Here is a 14,158-nt window from a genome sequence, read left to right as displayed (position 1 = left end):
GAGATGGGATGGCTCAAAGATACAGGCAAATTGAAGCTGCAGCACTAGAGGTCTTGCTAAAGTTTTCCACAAGACCTGGTGTAGGAGTTTATGTGACGTGATGGCAGCAAGGCAGGAACTTCATCATCTCTTTTTCTAAGGTTGCCAGCAGCACATGAGACAAATGGAAACAACCCACTCCCAGTTACCATGTCAATATTAAGTGTTAGGATTAAATACCAGTTATTTTCTGGACCCAATCCATGGTGTCGGCAGTACTCTGATTAAAAAGACTTCACTTCAAGAGGAAGGTTGTGGGTGTCAGTCTCCAATAACAGGCTTCAGATGTTAAACAAGTGAGATGCTTCAGAGAAACAGCATCTACTAGTGATCTGGTATTAAATCAGCCATGTGTTTGGCAACCACACTCTGTTACCTGGCAAGATGACAAGCCTCAGAAAAGGAATTATTAGCCAATTCTTTTTTCACTCTTTGGTAGGTTACTTTCCCCCAAAAAAATGCTTAAATAGGTGGATAGTTAACAATACAATAGGAAATATTAATATCCAGTAACTGGATATTAACAATATCTTGTCAAGCTGATTTTCCCGTCTTCTTTGCCAATTCACATTGGATATTGCCAAATATTCAAAACTGATAGTAAGCTGCTTCAAGGACTAAAGACTTGGGAGATGATTGAATGTAAAAAAAAGAAATGAAAAAAAAAATCAGTTTGACATTATAAGAATTTTCCTGTCACCTAGAAGTCAGGGGCACCTCAGAGCCACCACACCAAGTCAGGCTAGGACATAAGTTTAACCCTTGCAATCCAGACCCATCTTTGGAAACTGAACGACTCCAGTATAACACAGACATTTCATGTGCCCTTCTCAATTTCCACTTGCTTCCTGAATATGAATTATGACTGACAGAATTATGTTCCACCAATAGCCCAAAAGGCTTGCCAGGTACCATAAGAGGCCTTAATGCCAAAACTGTTTTCCTCTTCAGCTCCCCTCCAATATACAACACAAGTATTTGCTCAATGGCAGACTGGTTCAAGTCTCTGCCACAAGGCAATCACTTTTGCAGGGTTTTTTTTTTCAAAGAAAGCAAGATCTACACACACACACACACACACATATGCCATACCTCCAACAGGAGCAGCAACATAGCCAAGAAAGACTTGAATGATTCCCTCTCACCCATCAACATGGAGTTGGATTTTCACCATTAGACTGTAGAGGAAAACGTCTGGATTATAGAGGCCAGCTTTCTGAAGTTCCTTGACAGCCAAGTACTTCATTCACGCTTCCAAGCTGCCCAAACCACCAGCAGCTTGGTGGATCACAAGACCAGTAGGATCTATTCAGAATTTCTCAAAAAGGGACAACATTTATCCTACAGATCAAACAGAAAATGCTCCAGGCAAGTGCAACTTACAGATCAATGAGCTATTTATTGTTTCCTCTTCTTTTCATCACGCAGATCGTATACTGGAAAGGGGTGAGACACATGCCTTTCTTTCTCTTCCAGGACTATTCATATAGTGTTTGCAAAACTGAAGGTCATGAAATCTTCTCTTGGATGGCCTTGGAAGATCCAACATGGGGCCTTGTAGAGTTCTAGACTTCACTCAAAAAAGCATTTCACTGTAAGCCAGATTCAAGAAAGCCACCCATCTATGGTGGATTCTGTTTTAATGTATTTCCAAATCAAGCACAAACTTGTCACCGCTATGAGGCCTAGTCACTGATATTGTGCTTTATGACTGCATCGCTTAGCGATGGAAATTTCCATTCTAATTACTGTCATTAAATGAGGACTAGTTTTAGTTCCTATTCCATGACTGCAACCAATCCCAATCCTTTTATCTCTTGACATGAATAAAAAATCAGCTTCACATTTTCTCTTTTAAATTACATGCAGGAATGGATCTTCCTCCAATTTTTGAATGCAAAACTTATAAATGTGACATGCACAGTTGTATTATCACACAAGCTGTGTAAAAGAAAAACCATTAAAATATATATGAGACAAATTTGAAACATAAATTAAAAACTCTGGGTATACATGGCCAGATGTCCTACCAAAGTTTAAGCAGGGAGGTGCAACAAAACAGGTCTGAGCTGAATAATACCACAGCAAACTAAACTTGTGTTAATATCCTGAGTCAAAGATACTGGGAAAATGGTGAAAAACTTGTTAGAAGCTTGGCAAACCACTTGAAGCAAAAAGATCCTCAGAGAGATCTACTATTGAGGAAAACCTAGCCAAGGTTTGTGATCAGCCTGATTAGATTGTACTTTTGACCAATGACTTTTGGAGACACACCCAAAGTAGACCTTCAGGAGACCCCCCCCCCCTAGAAATGCCATGCAATAGAAGGGGGAACACTGCCGCTAACTCTCTTACCAGAGATGATAGAAACTGTATCTTTCTCCCAGGATACAACATTAACATATTCTTGCACTGAAGAAGGAATGAGGCACTTAAAAACAGCCACGTTTCCACGCATTGATCTTTGATCCTCCACTCGAACTGTATAAGGTTCCCTGAACACTGGGAAGAAAAACAACAGGTGAGCAGATAGATTAGCAACTTGTGTATTTCACCCAAAATTAATTTCACACCTTCCCACATCCCTTCACCCTACAGGATGTACATCCAAGAATACCCCAGACCATAGCTTCATTAATTGGGAGAAGTCTGGAGAAAAATGCTTTAATCTGTTTCAAAGCATGCATAACTTTATACCTTCTATCATGTTCACATTCACCCACTTATTTTTCTAATTAATGAAGCCCCAAATATTGGAGTTCTTACTCCAAGAAAGTTGTTCCAATCACCAACCAAAAGGTTCTGTGCTTTCTTCTGGTTCCACAGGGTATCTTTTGAGTTGCCGCAGCCAATTGAAGTCCAAACTGAAGCCAGACAATCATAGCCCTGACTCAGCTTCAAGTGGATCAGCTGCTCCCCATGAGTACCTAAGGTTTGGCCTATGGGCAGAGGTGCATCTCTCCCCACCTGACCAGAGTGGACAAATCTTCTAGCTTCCTCCAGCTGAACAAACTTTCCTCCAGCATGATCAGATGCACTAGGTTTTTCTAGGGGCTTGCGGGGCCCTTCAGTGAAATCTCACTCCCAGCACAGCTGTGCCTCATTTTCTCCAGACAGACTTCAAGTTTCTTGGCACTTGATGCTGCTCCTTTCTGTGCTGGGCCCTAACAACTTAAGAAATGGAGACAGGTCATTTTGGACTCAACACCTGGGAGGATTTCCATAGGCCTGGCCCCTGCTGAACTTCCACTGCAGTGGGAAATGAGCCAGTGGACGGGGGGCCCCCCCCCGATGCAAATGCAGAAGAGCAAGGCAGCTCCCATTGCCCAATGGACGAGACCAGCTTTCTTTTTTTACTTTTTTGTTTATATCCTGCCTTTATTATCCTTAGGCACCTCTTCTGAAGCAGCCATAGACAAAGATAAATGCAAACAAAATTTTGTTTGTTTTCCAGGAATGAGTGGATCCCACTGCAATGTGAGTTAGAATCCAGAACCACATCCCAATGTTGGATTATTGACACCACCCAACAATGATCTAGTCTTGGTGTTCCAAAGATCTAGCTGGGTGCTGCAATGCATTTATTTGGCTAGCCCCATGTGAAACTATTGAGCTAATTTCCCAACTAGGAGGAAACAAGAAATAAATTTATAAGAAATAAGAAACAAGGACTATCGCAAGTCTATTTTAAAAGAGTCTCTTCCCCCTTGCTCCTCACATCCAAGGGAACAGAATATAAAAGAAGGTTAAAGGCTGCCTTTTAAGAATTCTAAGGAAATCATCATGGCATAGTGCCCTCAAAATAAAAATAAAACCATGTGCACAAATAGAAGCATTTTTATAACTAGTATTGTAATTCAAGTAAATAATTCACTTTTTGGTCTTTAATGTCCTATCTCACCCTGTGAGGCAAGGAAGGAAAAAGCTGGGTACCAAGCTGGTGTGTGTGCACTTCAACAATCGGTGTTTAATAGTTTACCTAATGGAACCGATGGGGCTCCTCGTCCACCCACTTGGTTGATCATTGACCAAAAATGCTCTCCCATCTGCTCCTCCCTTTCCTCTGCTTAATTGGTCCTCCAATGCTTAGCCTGAAGCTCACAAAAGGATGTGTCTGAGGCCCAAATGCCATCCAGAAAGCAGAATCAGATCTCCACCATGGCAAGTGAAGACCTATTGCACCCCAGTGTATTTTCCTTCCCCCAGCAAATATCATTCTCTGGGTCCAAACTTAGCTAGCAACACCCTCTCCTACCAGTCAAGAAGAAAGGGTGCCCTCCCTCAGCCAGCCAATACCTGCTTTGACCCGGATGTTTGGGCTCCTGATTTTGCCCACAGAGTTCTCTGCAGTACAGAAGTAAACATTGTTGTGGATAAAGCTGTTGAAGGCAGATGGCGAGAAGGGGTAAAGTTGTAGAGTCCCATTGGCATGGACGTGGCGGATGTGTGGGACATCGTAGATGTCATCCCCAGTAGCAAGGTACCAGCGAAGGGTGACACTGGGAGATCCTGCTGCTGGACAAGGGATGACCACTCCCACAGAGCTGGAGAAGGTCACCTGCTGAATGGAGTCGTTCACAAAATAGAGGCTGGTACCCACATCTTCAGTGTGCGCTGTGGGGGCAAGCAGAAAGTGAATGCAGTTCCCAAAGAACAAAATCATCTGAGCCTGCCAAGCCCCTGCCTCCCTTCCTTGTTCCTCCTGGCTCAGCACTCCCCTTCGACCGATTCGAAGGAGGAGAGAAGCAAGTTGGGAAAAGTGCAGAAAAGAGCAGCCCAAATGACCTGGAGGCTAGTAGAGATTAGATGCTTTTGCTGAGAAAGCTTGGCGGGGGGGGGCAGGGGGGAATGAATACAGTTCAGACTTGGAACATGATGCCTAGCAGGGAAAAGTGGGCCATCAGTATTTTTTTCCCTCCTCCAGTTTGATTTGTGACAGTTCAGCATAGTGGTGAAGGCACCGGCTGTAGGAGATGACCAGGCAAAGCCCAAGCAAGGGGTCAACCGCATCATCAGTTTGGAGTCCCTTTACACCCACAAGAGACCTAAGTCCAGTCCACCTTGAGTTCCATTGACTCTTATCTATCCCCAATTTGCTTGGACCATTAGTAGTTCAGATTCTTGTAGAGAGTGTTAGCATGCAATAAATCTATATTCATTTGAATTGCCTTCTTCCTGATTTCTTGCACCTAGCACTGGGTTAGAAACTGAGAGGCCTTCTATTTTAGGGCCACCTTGGCTGAATGACCTTGGGCCAGTCACTCTGTCACAGCCCTAGCAAGCAGGCAGTAGCAAACCAGTTCCACAATCTTGCCAACAAAATCACAGGGACTTGCCCAGGCAGTTGCTTGCAGTCAACACTGACTTAAAGGCACACACAAACATACACGCACTCATTACCCAAACAGTAGGATCAATGGTCACTCAATGATCTGATTCACACCTAAATGGCATTGGATTGATTTATTTTTAACTATAAATCAGCAAGAATTCATACTGGAATTGGGCACATCAGTAAGCTGTGGAATTCATTCCTACAAGATGGGACAATGATGAGTAACCTGGGTATCTTAAAAGAAGACTGAAGAAATTCATGAACAATGAGGGCTAGTCTTATTTCTGAGGCAAGGGTGGCTTGTCTTCATATACCCATTGCAGGAAAACTATGGTGGGAGAGGAAAGGTCCCCACCTCCTGCTTGTGCATTCCTAGAGATATCCCTTTGGGCCCTGGGAGGAAAGCCAAGGCTGGCATAAGAATGGCCGGCTCATCCAGCGGGTCTCTTATCTCACCAGCCGTGCCCCATAGATTCCCTGGGAGGAGCGGGTAGGGCAGCAGTTTCCTCCATCACCCCAGAGAGAAGAACACAAATCATGGCTTTTACTGAAAAGAAGCCACATTGTCACTAAATGCTAGGAGAAACTTCATGAGTTAGCACTCGTAGGCCTAGGGATCACCAAAATTTCCCCAAAGTGCTCCAGGCCAGGGAATGGGCTCCTGAGGGGAAAGTACAAGATTTTCTTGAAGGCCAAGATCAGGTGGGCTTTTCCCCAGCCCAGGCCATCTCCAGAGCCAGCCTTTCTGAACTAAATCTACTGCCATGTCAAGACTGAGACTCCCAGTCCCAAAAGACTTCACCCGCACTAACAGGAAATCTAGGAAGATGCGGATATTTCGGAATCACCAATGAATATTGTTGGGAACAAGAAGCTGACAAGTTAAGGGAAGGAATGGAATCCAGGAGGCAACATGCCCACGTAACACCCCTGCCAAAGCAAAAGAAGCTTTGGCATTTTAGTCTGGCCTAAAACAATCCAGCCCCTCACAGCACTACTGCCCCCACTGCCATTTCCCAAGCCCTGCTGTGCTCCAGGCCTCACCGAGATGTTCTGGTTACTCCCTGCAAGGCTGCGATCCAGCCCTCCCCCCCAACTCTCTCATGGCCCCTTTCACCCACAGGTCTCTCCCTGGCTGCTGAAGGGTTCGGTGGTGGCTGGAGGCCCCAGAGCCATTTGGACTGAGCCCTCTCTTCAGCTATGCTTAGGCAGGTGGCAAGACCAAGATGGAGGGCAGAGCCTTCCTGCGCCAGCCCTACAAGCAAGGGGCTCCCCATTGCCTGCCTATTTCCCTAGGGCTGTTTTTAAGGAAATTGGAGGAGAAGGAACAGCCGCAGCCGCAAAACAGCTCCTATATTAATATTCCAAGCCAAGTACTTTACTGGCCCTCCAGGGAGGATGCGTCCCAACTGCTCATTTGAGGAAAGGAATTAAAGCTGCATTGGGCACAGCAGCAATTCACATCCCATCACAAAGCAGTGATGAGGCCATTAGCGCTAAGCAAGGTGGGAAAAATGTTTGTCTTTTCATCATCATGGCAGCCATTTGGAAGCTGGAGCACCAAAGTCCTTTTGGCTGGTGTTCAGAAAAACAGCAACTCAAATGCTTTCCTTCGCTTCCCAGCTTCACAAATGCCCCTTGAAGCTGGTGGATTTCAAAACAGCTGAAACTGCCCCATGCTGTATACTCTTCTAGGGCAAAGGATCCTCGGCACAGACAATCAGAGTTTCAGGAAACTCTGCCCTCGGCTCATTCAGAATCTCACTAGCAAATATGGCACCTGGAACATCATGCAATTATACATCATGAAAATCTTGGCTCAGAGAGAGCAGAATAAGCAGAGCCTCTCATCAGAATTTGATATTGCCTGGCACCTTATGATTTTATTGTAGTCTCTATTTTACTTCACTAATAAATTATCTTAGCTAATTTGTGGAATGTTTGTGGAAATTCAGGGATACCCTTGAAGAGCACCCGGAAACTTCAAATGGTCTAGAATGCAGCAGCACTGGCAGCAACAGGCATGCCTTAAGTTGCCCCTGTGATAACTGCATTTGCTTGCTTCCAGGTGAGGTTTAAAGTGCTGGCTATAATCTATCAAGCCCTTCATGACACAGAACCTTCTATCTGAGGGACTGATTACCTGTGGTGTCAGCCTGGCCATTTTGGTGACTCAGTTAAAATAATAAATTTGCAATCTACCTACTTTTATACTTTATGCTTACCAACACAAAACCACATTTATATGAGAACCTCCATTTATATACCTCCATTTATATCGCTATGCTCTTGTAGATACAAATAATTATTCATAATAAAATATAAAAAATACAAAAAGGCAAAGCGACTAAATTCTGTGAACAATGGTTAAAAGAGCAGAGTCTCTTTTAGCCTAAAGAAGAGAAGGTGACCACTCACAACTGAGAGGGACTCTCCTGCCAGCAGCCTTCCAAGAGCTGGAAGTGAGAAGAGAGTGTGTGGATTGGTTTTCCGTGGGGCCTGGGGAGAGAACAGCTTTGTAGAGAAAGATCCTCACTCAAAATAATGATGATTCCCTATGATTCTACAAGACCATTAACAGTAAGCACATGTTGCAACCCTTACTGTACCCCTGCTATGCAATATTTTAACTTCTTTTATTTCTTTTAATATAAGACCCTTGGGGGAGGTGAAAAGTGGCTGACAAATATTTCAGGAAGTCCTTAATGAAATCGACACACAGCCTAGATGAGAATGGAGAATGGAGCAGTTCCAGCCCCTTGAGCCACTGAATGCACTTTCTAGAGACAAAGGGGCACCCAAGAAGTGGCAGCTGCCTCCCATGGAGCTCTCTCTGTGGCCAAGCCACTACTTGGCACACACCTTCCTTGAAAGAGAGTCCCCAGCAGAATAGCAGCGGAGAGTGCAAATCCAGGAATGGAAAACAGCAAAATATCTCATAAATAAAGAGAAGAAATTCAGACTGCTGGTAAAGCCTCTGCAGGTCAAAAAGGGCAGAATAGATTTTTCATGTAAAATGGAAGTTACAGGATTGGTAGTAGTTATGAGACAGACGCATAGAGTTAAATCCATCTAATCTCCTTTACCATTTAACGGTGTACATCATCCTAATTCCATCTTTCATAAAACTGCCTTCAAATCAGCAAGAGAGATTAAAAATGTAGAAAAAGCCTGCAATATTTTTAAAACAGAAATCACTTCTGGCATCTGGTCACAAGCCTTGGATGTAACCTACATACCAAAGGCATTAATTTAGATTCTACCTTCAGAAATGATGTAAAAAAGGGCAGAACAACAGTGGTACCCAGATAAAGACTCTGCATTCCCAGCACTGGAAAAAATACATTTTCAAGTTCTCAGTGAGCAATCTACCAAAACTGCAGGATATTGCAATCTAAAAGTATTGAAATATTAACACTTCTGCTTTATTCAAGGAATATTTGTTATTGTTCTACTCCAATATTGACTTGTTTTCCTAGCTCAACTTTTACAATGTTGGCAAAGCCTAGCTGGGGAACACCCCCCCCCCCCATTTACAGTTGTAAATCCCAGAGGTGTTTCCAAACCCAGCAGATCAGTTTGGCCCAGGAGGTCCAAAACAGGAAGGATGTGGATATCACTATCAGTTAGCCATCTTCAGAGAAAAAGGGGTAACTGTGAGTTAGCTGCTCTTGCACAAAGATTTGGAATGCCAAAGAACAGCCCTCCCAAATGAAGAGGGCCTAGAGAGGACCGTAAACTACTATATAAGCCTAAGTGCTATTGCTTAGCTGACCAGAACTGAACTGGTGCAGCAATATTGGATGACAACTGTAGAAGAGCAAATATTTGTCCTCTGAGATTGGAAGAAGACACATCCTGTCCCTTCTCATGAGCTTGGTCCAGCCTAAATGTCGTTCCTCCCACTTCACCCCTACCCACATCAGGGCAAGGTCACACCCACTGGGGACCCTGTCAGGTCAGGGGCTTTGGAAGACAAAGCTTGACCACAGAATAAGCCACCGATGAGCCAGTAGGGGGACCCTGGCATTGGTGACCTAGTGTTTTCAGCAAGGATTTTGCCTCCTTAGAAAAGCCAGGTAGGAGACCAGATAGCCCACAGACAAGCTTCTGTCCTCACAAAGGCAGGGTTCTGTTCCTGGCTGAGCAGCAGGAGAGGAAACAGGCAGGGCCAGGTGACCCAGGCTCACCCAATGGAGGCTACAGAGAGGCTGCCCAGTAAGTCCTTCTCTGCCCAGGTACCACTCATGGCAGGGAGGCTGAGGCTGTGTCTCTCTGAGAGGCAATAGCCTTTGTCAAAATGTGACAAGAGGAGCCACACCAGATGAAGACAGCCTCAGGGTTCGAGCCATGAATATGCAAATGTTGCAACTCATAAGGAAGACCCTGTCACAGTTAGTGGGGGAAGCTGCATCCAAATGAGCCCCTACCTCCCAACGCTGTGCATGCCTTTTCCAGGCCTGCCTCATTGTTTGGGGATCAAACGGGCAAAGGAAGGAGGTGGGTTGTGCTGTGCCCTCCTCTGGCATTAAGAGCCAGCATTTCCTCACTGGGATTTATGAGCAGATGGGCCAGGGGGAGGGAAGAATTCATCCACTGCATCTGGCTCCTGCCCCTACCCACATCAGGGCAAGGTCACATCCACTGGGGACCCTATCGGGTCAGGGGCTTTGGAAGACAAAGCTTGACCGCAGAATAAGCCACCGATGAGCCAGTAGGGGGACCCTGGCATGCAGTGTCTTGAAGTCCAGCTGCCAAAGAACCCTTAAAAAGTGTGCACAAAGCAAAGGCTGTCCTCTGAAGGCAATCCTATAACTGGAAGGAACTAAATGTTCCACAAAAATAGCACATCCTGGAATCAGCAGGTTCCTTCCATCTACTGAGATGCAATAAATGGTTTTGCCCATTTCTGATTTCCCAAGGAACTAAAATTGACGAGGCCTCTGAAAATGCAATTCCTTATTTGGAAACTGGCTGTTCCCTTTCCTGCTCTGAGAACAGTTGCCTCCTGGCTGCTGGAGAGTGGCAAGGGTTTGGTCTCTGTTCCTTGACCAAAGGATGAATTCACACCTCCCAGCAGCACACTGCAGAATGGGTGGGCCGCCATGTTGGGAGGCTCAACACAGAAAGGAAGGCAGCTTTTTTTCTTCTCCCCCAGAGCTTTGATGCAGACAGGAACAGATGGGGAGGCTCACCCCCCTTCTTCTCTTGCTGTGCTGCCAGGGACAGGAAATGCCTATAGCATGAATGGCATAGCCAGAAATTCTGCCCAGCTCCCTCTAGACAAGGGCAACTTTTCCAGGTGGATTCCAACCAAGATATCTTTTGCAGCCACTGCCCAGTTTTGGAGGGCTTTAAGGTCCATCAGTGCTGAGTGGGTGTGGGAAAGGTACAGCTGCCCCATCTATTACCTGCTCTGAATGCAACTGCTCAGCAGAACTTGGGATGCGTAAAGCCAGTTTTTTCCCAGTTTAATGAGAATCCATGTTTAATTTCCACAGCAAACAAAGCATGGGGGGGGGGTGTGGTGAGAAGGTTTTTCAATGGAGACCCTATGGCTGCCTGAACTAAATAAGAAGACAAAACATGACTGGTATTCCCATCACACCAAGCCACCTGGACCACCTCCCGCCTGTGACAGGAAGCCAAGGTGCTCTTTTCCATTCCTTCTCCTGTCACAAAAGCCATGGCACCCAGCTCCACCCGGCAAACTCCCAACCTGTTCTTGCAAACCATTCATTGGGAAGTGAGGATTTTTAATAATAAAGAAAACAAAATGGGTCTAATCTACTGAGAGATATTCCCAAACTTACATGTTCTCCTGGAACAAATAGTCAGGTTTTTTGTTCTATAGGAGCCCATTTCATACGGAACAAACCATTAAGCTTCTGTGCTTTGATGCACCAATATATTAAATATCCAAAAGGTTTTTCATGCATTAAGGGATTCAATTTCTTTTCTTAATGTCACCTAACCTCAGTAGCATTATTATTCACTTTCTGGAACTGCTTCAGTATAATACTTTGTAACAAAGAAGCAGTTAGGGTTCTTGTTTTTTAATCATGGCTTCCAAAAAGGGATGAGGCTGGAGAAGATTCTCTTTCAGAATGAAGGTTGTTCAATTTGGTCGTCTCAAAAACCAAACCAGCCCCAACACCTTCCACGCCACTGGCACTGAAAACTATCATTGCATCTCACATGAAGTTATTAGTCTGGCTGTGAAAAATCAAAGGGTCTCAGCTCAGATTGTGTCTTCTTTTTCCCCTGCCTTTCGCACAGTCAAAATGCAAATGAAGGCAAATCAGACGCTGGCATGGATGGCAGCGACAAGGAGAAAGATCTGGGTAGTATTCTGGAAAAACAGGAGAGCCCTGGCTTTAATTAAAAAGTTTTGGGATGATTAATCACCCATTTTCAGGTACCTGGACATGTCCCTAGAAGGAATAAATAGGAATAAGTAAATGTTTTCTGCATCTTGCCCTCTGTCTCCGACTGAACCAAAAGGGAGAGACACTTGCTCAGCAGGAGAGAATAAGCTGATGCCAGAACCTATGAAGCCGGAGGAGAGCCAGTCACCCCCGAAATGCCGCCGGCGCCGCGGCTGCACGATGGGGCTGGAGGCTCCTGCACCAAACAGATGGCAGAAGCTGCCGCTGCCCGTTCTTTTATGCAGCGCAGATCGATTACTCTACATCGGATTGTAATTTCATCCAAGGCAACCTCCCATCGCCTTCTCATTTCAACAGCTTCATTAGTTTGGCCCCAGTTTTGACACACAAGATCGCTGCTCCTGATCTGAAGCTGAAGCTTAAGCTTCTGAAGGAATTGCATTTTTCATCTACCCCCTTCGTCTCGATCCCATCTCTATCAAGCTGCTGGGTTGGATTTATGGAAGCACCTCCAGATTTTAAAGGCCCGCCGGGCTAGGGAATATTTGTTTCCTGGGTTTCAAAGATGGTTCTCCATCTACTTTGAAAACTGGAGACAAGAGAACAAAGCTCTAAAAGTAACGCGCTCCGCGTTAAGCCTTGAACATTCTCGCTTGGAGCACAGGCAAAAACGCTGCGCTAGAGCCTACCCGACATTCATGTAATTAAGAACGTTTCTGCGGCGATGGGCTGAGGGAGGAGGGTGGGATTCATTTTAATTTCCTATTGAATGATTTCAGGGCTCTAACGGTGCGACTGCCAGCTGGGATTCGGAGGAGAGTTGCCAGCTCAATCCCGGCAGAGGCCGGGAGGCAAATGGTCCCGCAGCAGTCCTTGCCTCTTCGGAAGAGGCTTCCCGAACCCACCGTGGGCGACAGGACAAAGGGGCGGCGGCCAACCGGGGCTCAAGGGAGGCCGCCATCCCTTCGCCAGAGGGGACGCTGTCAGCCGGCCGGCCGGGAGAAACCTCAGTGGCAAGCCTGGGCGCGCTTAGCCGCTGCCCCTAACTGAGCCGGGGAGGGCAGAGGGATCGCAAGCTGCTCCGGCCTCTTCTGGAGGGAAGGACGTCCAGGACAGGGAAACAGCTCCCGCAGAAACTCCTGAAGTTCCCGCCCTCGACGGGGCGCCCCGCCGCCGCCCGCTCGCCCCGCCGCCTCCTACCTGGGCTGGTCCAGGAGTTGAGCAGCAGGAGGCAAGAAGTGACCAGCCACATGCCATCCAGGGGGGCCGGTGCCGCGGGCGGGCGGGCGCCCTGCCTCTGCCCGTGTCCCCGGCCGGCCCTCGCCAGCTTCCCCCGTCGTAGGATACTCCGCGCTCCGCACCGCCAGCCCGCCCGCCCGCCAGCCTCGCGCTACGCTCAGGCGCTCCGACTGTCAGCCGGCGAGCGAGCGAGCGAGCGAGCGAAGGAACGAAAGAACGAACGCGCGGGCGGGCGGCGAAGGAGGAGGAGGAGCGGGCGGCCTCCCACATCCCCGCCCACCAGCCGGGAGGGGGAGAAGGGACACCTCCGCGCCCGGCCCTGAGCAGGTGCCCCGCTAAGGCGGGCGGGCCGGCGCGTGCCGTATCTCCCACCTCACAGGGATCCGTGTGGCCCGCTCGCCCTCCCGCCCGGGAACCCGCCCTCCCCTCAGCCCGGCCGGCTCCCGTCGAAGCCCCCGGGCGCCGCTTTGGGTGCCCCGTTTACCTCTGGCAGCTGGGAGCGGCCTCCTCTCGGTTGGCCTCGCCTTTCCGAGGAAGGAGGCCGTGGGAAAAGAGCGCTCCCCAGAACGACGGCGGCGGCGGCGGCCTGTTCTCGCTCCCGGCCGAACCTGGGGCGGGCAGGCGGTTCCGGCGCCGTGCAGCTGGTTTCCCCTTAGCGCAGCCGGTAAGGGAGGAACTGCCCGCGTCTCCTCTCCGAGGCGGACAAAAGTTTTGCGGACCCGTCGGGGACTTGGCAGCCGGCCCTCCGGCGGCGTTGGGTCCCCTCGAAAGGCCCAAGGCAAGCGACCCCGGAGCTTGCCTGCCCGGCAGGTGCGGGACCCCAGCCCTTCACGTGTCGAATTCCAATCCCCGGCCAACCAAGGTGCCACGGGTAAGGCCCTCCGGAGGACCACTGGCTTCCCGCTGGTCGCGCCACAGCTTCATCCCCACTACCGGAGCGTGAGCCGGAGCCAATCTCCGCTCGTCTGTTGGAGGGCCGCGTCCCGCGCCTGAGAACGAGGGGACCTTTCGGCAGACGGGGAGGCGGCCTCCGCCTGAGGAAACGGACCAGGAGCTCCCCTCTCGAAGCGGTCAGACGGGGCCGCCGGTGTGCCCCGGAGGGCCGAGGACCGACCCTCCCGAGCTACGCCTCAACACTCGGCGGCTCCCCCCGCCC

At 48.1% G+C, this 14,158-nt stretch overlaps 1 protein-coding gene across 7 annotated transcripts in view; it reads right to left on the bottom strand.

Moving 5' to 3' along the window:
* Positions 1 to 13,909, bottom strand: part of DSCAML1 (DS cell adhesion molecule like 1) — a 107,500-nt gene extending 93,591 nt beyond the window's left edge. For 4 of the 7 annotated variants that reach the window (XR_005556482.1, XM_039341809.1, XM_039341810.1 and 1 more), the window contains exons 1-3: positions 12,964 to 13,157; positions 4,336 to 4,653; positions 2,395 to 2,541 (exon numbers count right to left, since the gene is read on the bottom strand). Coding sequence is in view for 6 of the 7 variants with exons in the window: in XM_039341809.1 (XP_039197743.1) it covers positions 2,395 to 2,541; positions 4,336 to 4,653; positions 12,964 to 13,015 (517 nt within the window). In the remaining variant the exon portion in view is untranslated. Of the gene's footprint in view, positions 1 to 1,131; positions 1,169 to 2,394; positions 2,542 to 4,335; positions 4,654 to 12,963; positions 13,158 to 13,486 lie in introns of those variants that run through there. The other 3 variants (XM_039341811.1, XM_039341813.1, XM_039341812.1) reach the window with 3 other exon arrangements.
* Positions 13,910 to 14,158: the final 249 nt, after the last annotated feature.

This window comes from Crotalus tigris, unplaced genomic scaffold (genome assembly GCF_016545835.1).
Source record: "Crotalus tigris isolate CLP2741 ecotype Arizona unplaced genomic scaffold, ASM1654583v1 scf7180000017771.5222438, whole genome shotgun sequence".
In the NCBI taxonomy this organism is placed as follows: Eukaryota; Metazoa; Chordata; class Lepidosauria; order Squamata; family Viperidae; genus Crotalus; species Crotalus tigris.
The sequence above is the reverse complement of the archived record's forward strand: the minus strand, read 5'-3'. Positions and strand labels throughout refer to the sequence as shown.